Source organism: Micropterus salmoides, unplaced genomic scaffold, assembly GCF_014851395.1.
Source record: "Micropterus salmoides isolate LMB-PRFRI ecotype aquatic unplaced genomic scaffold, ASM1485139v1 Ms_hic_scaffold_23, whole genome shotgun sequence".
Lineage (NCBI taxonomy): Eukaryota > Metazoa > Chordata > Actinopteri > Centrarchiformes > Centrarchidae > Micropterus > Micropterus salmoides.
The window spans coordinates 10,011,975-10,026,700 of record NW_024041484.1 but is presented as its reverse complement, the minus strand read 5'-3'; the positions used below and the strand labels follow the sequence as shown (position 1 = coordinate 10,026,700).

At 39.6% G+C, this 14,726-nt stretch overlaps 1 protein-coding gene across 3 annotated transcripts in view; it reads right to left on the bottom strand.

Moving 5' to 3' along the window:
• Positions 1 to 14,726, bottom strand: part of tafa5a (TAFA chemokine like family member 5a) — a 158,395-nt gene that overhangs the window by 9,947 nt on the left and 133,722 nt on the right. For all 3 annotated transcript variants that reach the window (XM_038739270.1, XM_038739269.1, XM_038739271.1), the window contains exon 3: positions 4,379 to 4,506. In XM_038739270.1, the coding sequence (XP_038595198.1) occupies positions 4,379 to 4,506 (128 nt within the window). The remainder of the gene's footprint in view (positions 1 to 4,378; positions 4,507 to 14,726) is intronic.

The following is a 14,726-nucleotide window of genomic DNA, read 5'->3' as shown; positions in this document are numbered from 1 at the left end:
CTGTGACCATTTCACAAAGTTAACCACATGTTTTATTTTGAAAGTCTAACCGGACATTGCACATTTGTTGTTGTTAACTAAGCTAACGCTAAAGGGGTACCCATTGCTTTAAAAAAGTGCCCAAGTGATGACTGTATGATGACTTTGGAGTGAGAATGGGTTGGAAAGGTTTAAGAAGGGCTTCAGCATTTGGAGAAATCCAAGGCATGACAGGCCTCCCAGGCCTAGTTACAGTTTCTAAGATATGATTAGACACTTGTAATTTAGGGGCAGGCTTTTAGTTAATTGTCAAAACTCAGGTTACATTGGTTTTGTTTTGTTTAGATATTTCTGGGCAGTATTTCTGAAAGTGATTAGTTATTTTTTATGTTCGTAAGGCACTGGCTCTCAGACTTTTTCTATCACCCCCCCCCACCACCACCAGAAGCCAAAAACAGTTCATGCCCCCCATCCCAGCAAAAGTGCTTTTAATATTTTTCTAATATTTTTTTCTGTCATTAACAACACAGGCAATTGAAATAATCAAGATTCAGGTTAGCAAAATGTTACCACATGAATCAAATTCATGCAACTTCAGGTGCAATCAAAATCCACAACCCCCCTGATGTGGGTTTACGTCCCCCCAGGGGGGGCTCAGCCCCCAGTTTGAGAACCACTGCCATAAGGCATGCATTTTGCCAGACATCCAGTTTTATGTACTCTGATACAACAGAAATAAAATAAAGTGGTTACTGATGGACATGCAGATGAGTGTCCATGTGTATTTTATTGTTTTATTACTACAGTTAAGGAAACCCAAGGAGCTCATTTATAGTCTTAGAGCTTGATATGGTTCATCTGAGGAATTCCATTTTCTGTTAGGTCAATCCTTTAGAGGACAAACTTGTCACTGTACTAGTGAGACTCTTGATACTGAAATAAATTATGTGCTATAGCTCCACAAGTGCACCTCTATTTGATATGTGTCCTTTTCAGCTGCCGTTTTTGTGCGCTGCTAATAAAAGTAACCTCGCTCAAAATGTAACTGTCAACAATAAGCAAAGTACATATCAATCTTCATATGTATCTCCTGGAGCCGGCCGTAGAAAAATCCATGTTGTGTTTTTATTGACAGGAACAACATGTACTCTTCAAAGCAGGGTCAGGCTAAGATAAATGCATGGTGAGGAGGACAGAGAGAAGGACAGAAAGTAAAAGAAAAGATTGTGAAAAGAGAAAAAGACTGAGATGGAGTCATGCAGAGAGAAAACAAGTGAGCGAAGGAGTTATTTTTAAACAGAGGCACATCAAATGGTGGCTGCTGAGATGAGTGGCATTCTGTAAGTTGAGAGAAAATGCACAGCATAATTCTAATCTGCCTTGAAACTCATACTGAGCCGTGTTGCTGACTCAAAGTATAGAAGAGGTCAGCGGTGTCATCCTGAACTACAATCTCCTTGTGTTTGACAGAGAAAGCACAAACTCTCAAACATTTGACCAATACACGCAACCCGCCTCCTGACATTTGTCCAAAATAGCCCTTTATGGGGCTATGGGGCTGAGTCAGATTGACTTGGTTTAGTCAAATGCCCGAGGGACATGTCTGTTTGTCTGCATTGATGTTTTCGCACAAACACCTGACAGACAGGTCGGACATGCTCACTGGACTGTGCATAGCCAACAGTCACCCTTAGGCAATATTGGGGCGGCCGCGGTTTGGGCTTAACCTTGAAAAGCCTCAGGGAAGAGGCCATTTGTTCAAAGCTAACCAGAGGGAGACTGAGGAGTAAATTGTTTGTTTTGTTTTTGCCCATGATTCTCCCTTGGGTCTGCAGATAACAAGAGGTTTATGTAATTTCTGCTTTGGAGAATTGGCCTTAACCTTTAATGCCTTTTAGGTAATTTTAGGTTACATGCATGGTTGTGAAGCTCTAAAATCTTCCCGAACTGCCCAAGATTAAAGGCAGCGTTATTAGGCGAGTTCATCTATCACATTAATGAATAATTTTAGAATAATTTTAAACAATGAACCGAGTCTGCTTGTTGCCAGTTATTAAAATTCTTGACAGTGAAAGCTGCTTAAACACACACGCACACACACACACACACACACACACACACACACACACACACACACACACACACAAGGACTAGCACAGATGAGTGCACATAGCTGTCCGGCCATTTGACTAGCTGTCACCAAGCTTAAAGTAGCCAATGAGGCAAGCAAGAAATACCTGTCATGTCCCGCATATTGTCAGTGTAAGCTGATGAGAGGTACATTGACATCCTAAGCGGGATATGAAATGTACAAGTAGGGCAAAGCGTACAGGAAAGCAGGGACACATATTCAGTATGTGAATATCAGCTTAGAAACTATGAATATGCAAACAGTTAGCAACACACACAAAGAGCCGTCAGTAAGAGCATGTTAACATACACGTAAGAATGCATCGGATCTATTAGTCTTTGAACATACCGTGACCACCACGTTTACATGCTCAACCCCCTGGAACACACACACTAGCTCTTATGTCTGTCAAATATAATACATGGATCCAGCTACATGTTACCTGTGAGTGTGTCTGTGTGTGGGCTATCTGTCTGCCCAGATAACAAATTACATTGTAGGTGGAACATTTAACAGCTGTCACCACAGTCTACACAACCAGATATAGTCAGGTTGGTATCCGGGCGCCATGAGACACCCAGGACTCACAACACAGTACGAGCAGCTATATATGTGTGTTTTTCTTTCAGCAGGAATGCATAAACAAGTTAGTCAGCTGATGACTAAATCATGACAGATGCATTAATGATGCCCCACCGGTCCTCAGTGTTCACCCATTGACATTCACAGATAGGGCAGCTGTGTTGTGTGTGTGTGTGTGTGTGTGCGAGTTGTGTAACATGTTGAGACCTCTTTAATTTCTACAGTAAAGACAGCGCATACAGGCTGGAGAGTGTTTACGTCTCTTGTAAAGCAAGCAGTGGGGTGAAAGCAGTGAGGGGCGGTAGGATGGTGTGTGTGTGTGTGCGTGTGTGTATGTTGGAGTTTGGGGTGAAGTGGAGAGGAGGAGGTTTGGAGAGCTGGAGATAGGGTATGAAGGACGGGAGGGCGAATGAATGGGCGGCATCTTAGCAAATAGAAGCAGTGGCGCCCCATCTGCTGCCATCATTAACATTAAGAGCGTCCCTAATTCAAGCTAATTGCTGGCGACAAGGAAGTAAACAAACCGCATACAGTTTGTGGAGATGAGCTGGAAACGAGGAGGGCGGGAGAGAAACATTTTCAGAAACATTGTGAAGTGAATGCTTAACTGGTTTTCCGCTGTTATCGGTGTACTTGTGGCTGACAGTATGCAAGCTCGCCCAAAGTGGAGCAATATGGCAACAGAGAGGGTGCTTAAATAAGCAATCAAGCACTTGAATGGCTGTGTAAATTTCAGGTATTTCTACAAAGTGTAGTTTATTGAAGCAAGACTATATAATTTTTCCTAAAAAGCCACAAGTAGCAAGGATGGTGCACTCAGTTTTCTTTTATTACCCAAGATTCTCAAATAAATATGTGTAATGTGAAATGGGTGAGCTCTTAGTGACAGACCATCTTTTGACTCTATAGTTCTCCTTAGTTCAATGGAAAATGGTTTTGGTTTTGCCCGGACTTTACTGATTTGATTCAGTCTCATCAGCATTGTTTCCTGCACAAATCCTCCAACCTAAACAACAAAACAGGTTGTTTGTCCATGTCTCCCAAAACGACACGTATGAGCATTTCCCATACCACTCCAGGTAGGTGGCAAGTCACATGACATTAAACATGTGGTTAACGTGAAATGCTTGCTTGTGAAACTCAAAATAACTCAACATTTACTTGGTTTCACAAGGAACTCGAACACTGTTCTCCTGTGTGAAAGTCCCTTACACAAACTTTCTTGCTATTTATAATTCGTCACCCTGCCTCCTCTGTTGCTACCGTTGTTCTGCCACTAGAGGTTGCTGCCACAATAAAGGTTAATATGGGTTGTAATACCGCGCTGAAAAAAACAACAAATTTGGTAGTTTTTCTGGGGGGGACGGGCTGTGCCAGAAGCAGCAGGCAGGGAGGTACTACTCAGAAGTGTTTAATTATCCTGTGCATTGATACAGCTTGTTAAAATGGCCTCAAAACAATAATGTTTGGCTAGCAAAAATGTTTAATCATTATTGCTGAATTTACAGGAATTACATTAAATGTGTCCTTAATTTTGATGTACATCACAACTGATTTTTATGCAAATGCTATACTTTCAGCTCTTTTGTCCATGTCATCGTCACTGCCACTGGCGCAGCAAGTATGCACATTATTGTGATTGTATAACCTGGAGGTGGGGGGGCTAAAAGAGAGCACTGAACTCACCGTAGTGGTTTTGACTCGTCCTCCGGGCTGTGTACAAGTCCAGCCAGATTTATTGACTAACAGGTCACAGCCTTCGTCCTCCAAACATGGCACCATCTCACACCACTGCCTTTTCCGAACAATACCAGCTGCAGAGAACACAAGGAGAGAGAGAAAGAGAAAGGTGAGAAAAAAATACAAGGAATCAACAGATGAAGAGAAATGATAGAGAGAGGTGGATGCAGAGATGTAACGATTGAATTAGAGGGAGTGGGTTGTGACAGATGGAGTAAGACAGATCTGGGCAAAGATTTAACATGATGGAAAATGGTGGAAGAGGGGAGATTTAAAAAAAAATATTGAAATACATATAAATGGGGTTTAAAAAGGTGGAGGAAAAGATGGAGAGATGTAGCGGGGTGGATTGGAGGAGCGATAAGATATGCGGGTAGATGAAGAGCAATGGAGTAAAGAGACAATTGAGAGATACGAGAGCAGGGGATGACAGTGAGAGATGGGGGAAAGATGGAGAGAATCAGACAGGTGGAGAAAGATAGAGAGAGCTGTGATCAGTCAGGTAAATAAAAAAAAAACAGCACAGATGACACATATGTCGTTTACATTTAAAACAGGATGAGATATATTGTAAGCACTGAACATACGTGTCTACCCCAAGTTTTGAAAATTTAATGCATTCCACAAGACTTTGTCAGAATAACGTGTTGTAATTTGTTCTTTTTTGAGTACTAACATTAACTTGCTCTGCTGTATTTCAGCTCTAGACTTCAGTTAGTGACTTTTTACATTTCCCAGAAAAGCCCCAGGCTTGAGCGTAATACACTCACTTGTACTGTAGGCTTCACTTATAGACTGAGCCATAATGATAACAATGATAAATATGGTGACAATTAAATGTGTGTTTCTTTCCAGTTTGAGGAAAGCGATATTACAGCTGCAATGCAATATTTCAAATCAACAAATTGTTTAATGCTTCTTGTGTTGGAGTTGTCTGTACCTCTCTCTGTTTTTGTGCATTGTGTCAGTACTATTGCCTTGTGCGTTTGTTCTCAGTCCCAACCTCAGTTGTTGGTGTGGGGAGGATGTGATTCCAACTATACGCCTGAGCTTCTTTTCAACTAACAGCAAGGAGCCAGATCATTGCCCCACTAATAAAGCAGTTGAATCAATCAGTAGAAGACAATGTCAGAGCCTTATGCTGCCACTTGTGAATGCTACCATCTGCTAAGCTAAATATCTGGCTTTTATACATTTGTTTTTTTGTGATTGTAAAGCATAAGTGTAAAACAGTCTACTTCTTTGTTATCTGAAATCAGTTATGAAACCTTACATAAAAACATAATTGCTGGCCACAATAATGAGAGAAAATTGCACCATCAAACAAAACGTGTCACGGCATGGCAGAAACTTTTTAAAACTCCCATTTTATTATTTTGTGTATCTTATCCATTAGGAAAAATTGTGTAGTGGTTTAGTGCCTTGCTCAAGTGATTGATACCTCTCACGGGTGAATCTGAGAGGGCTATGGGGGTAAGTCAGACAAATAAATGGGAACCAATGCTCTAGACTATTCTTGCCATCTTATAGTCCTACTTGGATATCAGAAATAATTTCAGTATCCTCCATTGCAACAGCAGTCAACTAGTAAAAGAAAATACAAAATAATACTATATATACAGTTGCCGGTTTCTGTGAGAGGCAATGAGGCAGAATGAATCATCAGTAAGCATTTGAAAAAAAGATGTCAAAGGATCACACGTTTTAATTAAACTCAAAGTGTAAAAAACTCTCTTCTCGCTACTTCTGAGACATTAAAGGTACCCTGTGGAGATTTCATTGTAAACAAACACTATTTTTGTAAACAAGTATTAATTTGCTCGACACAAACTCAACAGAGTTTATGAACATCATGACTGTTGTGGGAAAGAAGACAGTGAATTTAAGGGTCATTATGTACGCGCCATAATGAGGTGCTTTTGGTGTAATAAGAAAACCCATCTAAAGATAAGGTGTCTGATCACAGCCCTGTGTCACAATCTCCACAAATGAGATATTGCATTACAAAAGGATTCACAAATAAAAACTAAGCAACACATATCCACCTGAATAATCAGAATCACAGATAAGAAAAAAAAATGATAAACTGAGATAAAAGAATGGAGAGGATAAAGACAAAGTAAAGGATAAGCATATCTAGATAACATTCTTGACCATTACAGTATATAGGAAAGATAAAGGGAGAGTGATACATACATTTATGCTCATATTCGGATGCATTTATGGATGGAGAATGGCATTCTTTAATGGATATCACTGAAACCCAGAATAAATTATAGGGCATACATACATCACATTCTTTTGCCATGGTGTTCATGGCATGCTGGCTCTCTTATAAAATATAAGGGAACTGTGCTCAGTTCCATATCTATAAATCTGCTCTAAGGGCACCTTCAGTACCTGTCATAACCTCGCATGTAGATCATCAGTGAGCACTGTACCCAATGTTAATATCTGTTCACCATAAACAATATCTATATATCAATCAATTCAAGAAATATGTATACCCTCTCAAGCACTGCATGGATAAATAATGAAAGTACTATGAATACATTGTCAGAACAGTAACAGTGATCTTGAAATTGACACCACTGACATACTGCTTGAAGTTGAATTACTTGGTGCTACTGTGGTTCACCTCAAGGCTAGCTGAAACCATGTATGACTATTTTCACCCTTAGGGACAAAGTTACATGTGGGGAACAATGCAATTTCATATAGCTCAAAAATCTGAAAACTGTTGTCAGCAATGAATTTCTCTCCGTGGTCAGCCCTGCTACACAGGTTAGATATAGCTCTCTGCCACACATACATAACCACATTCCCCTGCTAAGTTTCTGACAGATTTCAAAAGTTGTTGCTATGGACTCTATACAGTTTGCCCATGAAGTTTATCGTTGGCCATCCATTTCTGGATATCCAGAGAAACTAAGCACTTGTCAGCCCCATGTGGTCCTTTGGATTAGGGTGTTTCTTAACGCCCCAATCGAGTTTGCATCCCTATGGGGTTCAGTAGACCCCTCTCCCTTTGCACCCTTCTGACATTTTATTGTCAGAGAGCAGTGTCTGACAATGTTTTTGACTTTTCCAAACCAACAATCAGAAAAGCTTGCCCACTTTATGCAACTACTGGCCAGGTGGGCGGGGGCTGGATAGTTGGCAAGATTTGGGTCTCGCTCCTCTTTATGATGGCTTCTCGTGAACTAATTCTTTAAAACATTCCCTGACTAGCGTGTCCGTAAAGGTGTTCTTCAGGCATGCGTTCTATCACCCCTGCTTTTCTCCATACACATAAATGACGTGCACTGGAACAGCAGTGATCTCTGCCTCACTGCACACTCGTGTATGCTGAAGATGTTGTCAGCGTGGCGCAAAAAGAACCTCCTACTGTCAAGACACCATCGGTCTTCATAGACCCCAAAGATCACCAGGAGCTGTTTCAACAAGACAAAATTATCTATCTACAGTACAAGCCAATCAACATAGAAGGGCAGGTCACTGGCAGTAGTAACTTTTTCTTTTTAAAGTCATTTTTATTTTATTACATACCGGTATTTATTTATTATTTGCATTGTGTCTTTAGTGTGGTTTGTCCTCATTCTATATCCTGTTGCGGGAAGTATGCCAGTGCCAAAGACGAATTTCCATTTTATGTAAATCTAAAGGACGAAAAAGTGTCCTGAATCTGCATCTACAAACAGCACTACCTCAGTAGTAGCAGTAAGTGTGTAGGAGAGAGGATGTAAAGCAGGCGTTGTAAATGTAAAGGCTAAGCAAGAGAGCAGAAGAGAAAATTAGAGGACATGTTGAAAACATACCGTTCATTGAGGTGAAAGGAAAAAACTTGTCAGATGTGATAGCCCGAGGTCTGTCAGTGTTCTCAAGATTTATTTTCTTCCTTTTCTTTTTTAATCCATTATCGTGAATTTATCTAATTTATCTGAATGTTGTCAGCAAGGTCACTTATGGGTTTTGTTTCGTTTCTGAATTACCATCCAGTGGGGTGACCCTTAGCTGATAAAGATGTATAGCGCTGTCAGGTAAGTAATCATAATGAGGGAGTGAATGCTGTTATGTGTAATGTGCTCATCATGTGTGCTAGAGATGTAATTTATGACTGACAGAATTATAAAACAGTTCTATTGGTGATGACTATGAAACTCTTTATTTTACTCATCTGTCGGCGCTACCTCCAACACAATCCACAGTTGCCATAACTACTTTAACTATTACTAAATGTAAACACAAACCATGGTAAAACAAGCATTACGTTATGTTTTGATCCCATCACAGCTGCTGTTGAGACCTAAATTATCACAGTGACAGACCAACACAGATGTAAATGCATCTCATGTTGACAGAAGAGATTTCCATGTGGTTTGGGAGATGATTCATAAAGATGTGTGCTCCTGGCATCTTAACGTTAAACAATGGTAACACCACAACTGAATGCTGCACTGATTAATATTTTTATATCAATAATGGATCAATCAGTGTCAGGCAGCTGTTTTCACTCTGATAAACACTGTACATTACCTGTCCAGCACTAAACGGCAGCCAGATAAAAATGAGTGACAAGGTGGTGAACATAGTGGAGCATGTAGCAGCTGAAGAGCCACATATTTCACTCTGGAGTTGGTGGAGACCAAAACTGAGTCAAAAGAGAGCTAATTTTGGACTTAACACTACATGTAGTACATGTAGTACAGGTGGCCAGAAACACGACTCAGAATGAATGCTAGTGTTGCACCGTATATGCTATATGTGTTAATAGGCAACTGTTTGCTTACTTGAAGTTATTAAGTGAACTTTGTCAATGTTTTGTTAGCTTGTTGTGCTGCTCACAAGTGGCCAAAAACTCATGTAATCCGCGATTAAAGCTAAAACTATCAAACACTCACCACCTGTGGACTTGAAAGGTGGCTCCGAAAACATTGTAGCTTGCTCCTTTGTGGATGATGTCGGCTGTAGTTAGTTTGGATTCGCAGCAGTTACAAAGGATTCCAAGTGACCCAGTTTCACAGTGAAATAAAAGTATCAAAATCCAAAGAAACTTCTCAAACTTCTTCCGCAGCACAATCCACTTCTTTGCTATCCATGTGTATGCTCAGTATTTCCCCAACACTCACATTTGAACCCAATTATGGCTAAATTGTGTGGCTAAATATAACTAAAACAACAAACTGCTCTAGTGACCAATAAAAGCTATATATTTAACCATATTGTTTGCATAGTGGGACTTGAAATTTCAGCTATGGTGGTTCTTGGCTCAAGCTCAGATCAAATTTAGTACAATATACCCCAAAACTAAAGCACTGGGGCACACGACGGTGTGAAAACAACTTAATAGCTTCAACAGATAGCAAAGCTACTATTTGTCACAAGATTACAGTATCTCTACCAAACTACTTAATTCTCAACATTTATTTTTATATCAGTGATATGTTTGTTTTTTATTGCTTTGGACTTTATAGCCAGAAAGCGTCATATAAAACACAGCAGCCTGTATGTTGAATCCCCAATTTTAAAAGAACCATTCAGACTGAAAAGAATGGTGGACTTTTTAGCAGGTGACAAGTCCAATAACTCTGATGTATCATATAAGCAATCAAAAACTGTAAAGACACATTCACACACACCCCTTATCTGTCACATTTGGATTCGCGTCACTAACTAAACCCATCTCCCAGCAACACGTTCCGTTACCCTTCGACCATATCACTGCTGTGCTGGTGTGAGGGCGGTGGTTTATGTTGAAACTTACAAGAGTCAAGGTTGATATGAAATATAAAACATCCCCATAAACACATGCACACCCACACATTGAGGCAAACAGGCACCAACACGCCAGTAAGCATAGGCAGGCATGGACAGAAATAAACATACGCACAGGTTTGATGACGCTATGTGTATGTGAAGGTATCGCCCGTGGTTTCATCAGCAGGAGATAAGAGGGAGAGAACATTATTACACCCTCCATGGGACACTTATCTTCCCACCAAATGGTAGATCACACTCATGTCAACAGCCAGCATCTTGGCCTAATAAATTCTTTCTAATGCCATGCCAAGCCTGAGATGGCAGAGAGATGGGCTTGTGTTTGTGTGTGTGTGTGTGCGTGTGCAAGAGAGAGAGAGAGAGAGAGAGACAGAGAGCACACAAGGGAGAAAGAAGGCAGGAAGATAGTAAGAAAGCAGACAAGAAAGACAGAAAGTAGACCTAAAGACAGATCAGATCTGGTGTAATAAATGCAGTGCAGCACTCTTCTAGAGATGGGTGCCAAGATACGAAGATGTGCTAAGATAATTACAAACTGTACAGATCAGATATGGCGTGGGCAGGTAGCAGAATCAGCAGCGTGTCAAGGGCTGCTGGATATTTGTTGGACTGCCCATTTATTTATTTTTTTAAATGCAACATCTGCAAGACATTTTAACACATTTATAAGGAGTGCAAATAATTTATATATAAGTGCAATCAATGAAAATTATTAATATTATATTATATTTGTTCATTTCAACCATGTGCAGCATCCTTACAAGGTTGCGTTTTGTGTCACACACTCAAATTAGTTAGTATAGTGGCGCACAACACTTTGTATGCCTGTGTGATTCTTGGCAAGAAAGATTCTTGGAACTGCTACCTGACAGGCAAATCAACATCACTCCTCATTCACTACAATGAGCTGGTTGCAGTTTAGTGCTCTCTCTCTCTCTCACACACACACACACACACACACACACACACACACACACACAGACTAAGCAAACATGAGCATTTATATGCATTTTCTTTCTGCTCTTTGTCAATTCTCTGCCACTTCTGCTCACCTTCGCCTCTCTAATGCATCGGCGTGCTGCTCAGGCCTCCACATTTCGAGTACTGGCGAGTCGAATAGCTTTTTAAGCAAATCCACTTCATTTCTTCATTTTGCAAAGGTGTACTATGAAATGTCTCCCTGTTTAGTTCTTTTAATTTAAGATTACTCTGCACCTTACTTAATTCAAGTTGGTGGGCATAAGGATGTCAGCTGAGTAACAGAAAAAGCTACAACACACAGAGGCGCACTAATGTACAACCAGCATTTGCACTGTACATATGAAAACACACCCACAGATGCACACACACACACACAGAAGAATCTCTTTGCTGACATATCAGGCAGCAAAGTAAAACAAAAGACGGCTTGAAAAAGCCCAACTGAGTGCCATTAAGAATCCAAGATTTGCTTTCATCATGGAAATCCCCATCCCATGTCTCCTTTTACAGTGGATCTACTATCTGGATAATAACTGTACTATCTGACCTGCAGTGGTAGGCAGATGTTCTCTAAACCTGAATGGAGCCTAGCAGGAATTAGGGAGGAGGCTCAGTGGAATGTAAGAGAAAAACCCAATGCAAAGAAATAAATCCCAGCGCTTTGTAATTAGCCACCAGCTCTCTATCCTCTTTCCTTTGCTCTCAGCTCATCTCCTCTCGGCTAATTTCCCCTTGTCTTGTTTTTCCCTCATATCTCCCCTTCCTCACAACCAGTATTTTCTCTTTCTGCACTTTCCTGTCTACCCTCTATTTCGACTCTCCCCTTTTCGTCACATCCCCCACTCTTCTGTTTGTTTCTCTCTTCACCTCTTTTTCCTTACCCACGCTTGCTCCTTTCCAGTCTATTGCTTTGCCTGATTTTCATAAGATTATTCCACCCGTTTGGCGGCCTTGATGAGTATCTGCACACTAAAAGCTGTCAAGCCCCTTTTTTAAAAAGCCTGAGGTTTTTTTGGTGAAGTGAATTTGTGTCCCAAATAGCTCCTCTGCACTCATGAAACTTCAAGAGGCAGAAATAATGAGATAGCATGCTGACTGACATTTCCAGACCTCAGCCCTGTCTGTGTGCATGCATGTATGCTTGAGTGTTTGTGTTTGTGTATGTGTATGTGTGTGTGTGTGTGTGTGTTTGTGTCTCTTGAGTATGCGTGCGCACAAAAGAGTCACCTAATCATCTTTTACCGCCATGAATCTATAGTAATGAACACATGAGAATCCATGTTATATGCCTCTTTTATATTATGTATGCTATTTCAAAATGTTGATATTACAAACATGAGACAGACTTTTTCATTTCGAAAAAAATAAAGAAAAAGGAAACAGAAGCTTTAATGTGATATCACTCAAATTTTCCTAAACCCAGATAACTGCTTCCTCTCAATCGTTTGATGTGCTAAATGAACATCTTTAATGGGAAAAGCGAGCAATGTTTTACAACTGGGTTCACATTAATAGACAAGACTGAAATTAAAGTTCTCATTTTTCAAATTAAAGTTATAGTCTCTCTTTCTCTATTTTGTCCTTTTCTTCATCCTGGCTAAAAACTGCCTTAAGGTAAATAACAATGATAAAATTTGGCATAGCAGTGTGCTTTGTTCCAACCAGATAAATGCTTCAGTATAGGGCACATTACTACTTTGAAAATTCATTAAAGGAATAGTTTGCTTTCTTGCCGTGAGTTAGATGAGAAGATTGATACCACAACTAAACCCTCAAACCAGCCCTTTCAGCTGAAAACCAATGTTTATGGGTATTTAGTGGAACGTATTTTAAGTCTACATATCATATTACCAATATGCATAGCGACTGCCCTCTACTGGTTCCAGCCCTTGATACTGTATTTGAATTTTGCTACTGTCTGATGTGGTGGCAGGTGATGTATATGGTTGCAGCTTTTGTCGGCAACCAACCCTTCTTCCCCGTCCCCTCCTATTGAAAAAAGCGACTTCCCCCGACTGCAGACTGTGGAGAGGAGTATTAGTAAAAAGTGGATTTGGTACAGTGATTGAGTAGTTCGAGTGTACTGTTAGCGTAGATTGTATAGTTAATTGTGTTTATAGTATTTAGTAGGCAGTGTTGGAGAGTAACTAGTTACAAGTAATTTAGTCACATAATTTATTTCCAAAATAAATGTAACCATAATCGCTACAGTTACTGGGGAACAATGTGTAATTAAATAAGAGTTACTTATTAAAATGTTCATGATTACATTGGGAGTTACATCTGAGTATTTTCTGCAAAAAGCTAGGTTTTATGTCGAATATTATTAATTGTGTTGCATTGCCGTTTAGTAAAGTTTGATTCTAATTCTGATGCTTTTGATTGGTTCTCATGTTTGAATTTGCAGCGCCACCCATCTGCCAGTTAAATTGCCTCTTAAGCTGTATTTTGAAAATGGTTAATGGTTGAAAACATTCATTACAAATTTAGATAAGTAATCAAAAAGTAATTAAATGTAATAAGTTAAAATACTTTGATAAAGTAGTTGAAATAGTTACATTGCTATTACATGTTAAATAGAGTAACTTGTAATCGGTAACCTGTTACATTTAGAAAGTAACCTTCCCGATACTGTTAATAGGTTAGTTAGTGGTTTTAGACAGTTGCTAGGTTGGTTGATTTTTCCATTTTTAGTTGGCTACTTGTAGCTTGCACTGCATCTGGCCAAGAAATAGTCTTCTGCAACATCACATAATTCCCCATAAAACCACAAATTGCCTTTTTTACATGTTTTTTTGTATAGATTAAACAAACAAAGACAAAAAGTTAATTACTGAGCTTTAGAGGTGCTGGTAGGTGGATTTTTTTACCTTTGGACAGAGCCAGGCTCGCTTTTTCTAATCTTAGTGCTAAGCTAAACTAACAGGCTGCTAGCTGAAGCTTCATATTTACTGTACAGACATCGCTCTTCTCATCAAACTCTCTGCAAGAAAGTTTCCCAATATTTCCCCAAATATCAAACTATTCATTTATGCAACATCTTTGCTGAAACGTTCACCAAAATGTAGGCTTGTGTAGAGGAAACTTTTATACACTTCATCCTAGCAATAACCTTTGTCTGTTTCAGTCTGTTGTGTTAATCAGGATAAGTAATAACCAACATTTTTACATGTTAATAATTTTTTTATGAGACAAGGAACTTCATGGTTAGTGTCTTGTTGGTAATGGTTTGCATTCACTTTGAAATCTGACATTTTGGCATATTTTAAAATATTTGGCAATTTTACTTACTTTATAATAGAAAATAAGTAAAAATTTAATGTTTAAAATCAATTAAGTTAAATTATGCCTTTTTCCCCCAATCCATCTTTCAATGTATACAGAATGATTCAGAAGGATTTTTAGCTTATTCTATTTTGAAAAACCTGAGACTCATGCCATAGTAAGTCTTCTTTTGTTCCCCTATGTCCAAATGTCTACACTGAAGTCCAGATGCCACATTGCTGCTTCCAGCTACATCCTCTCGTCTTCTTGC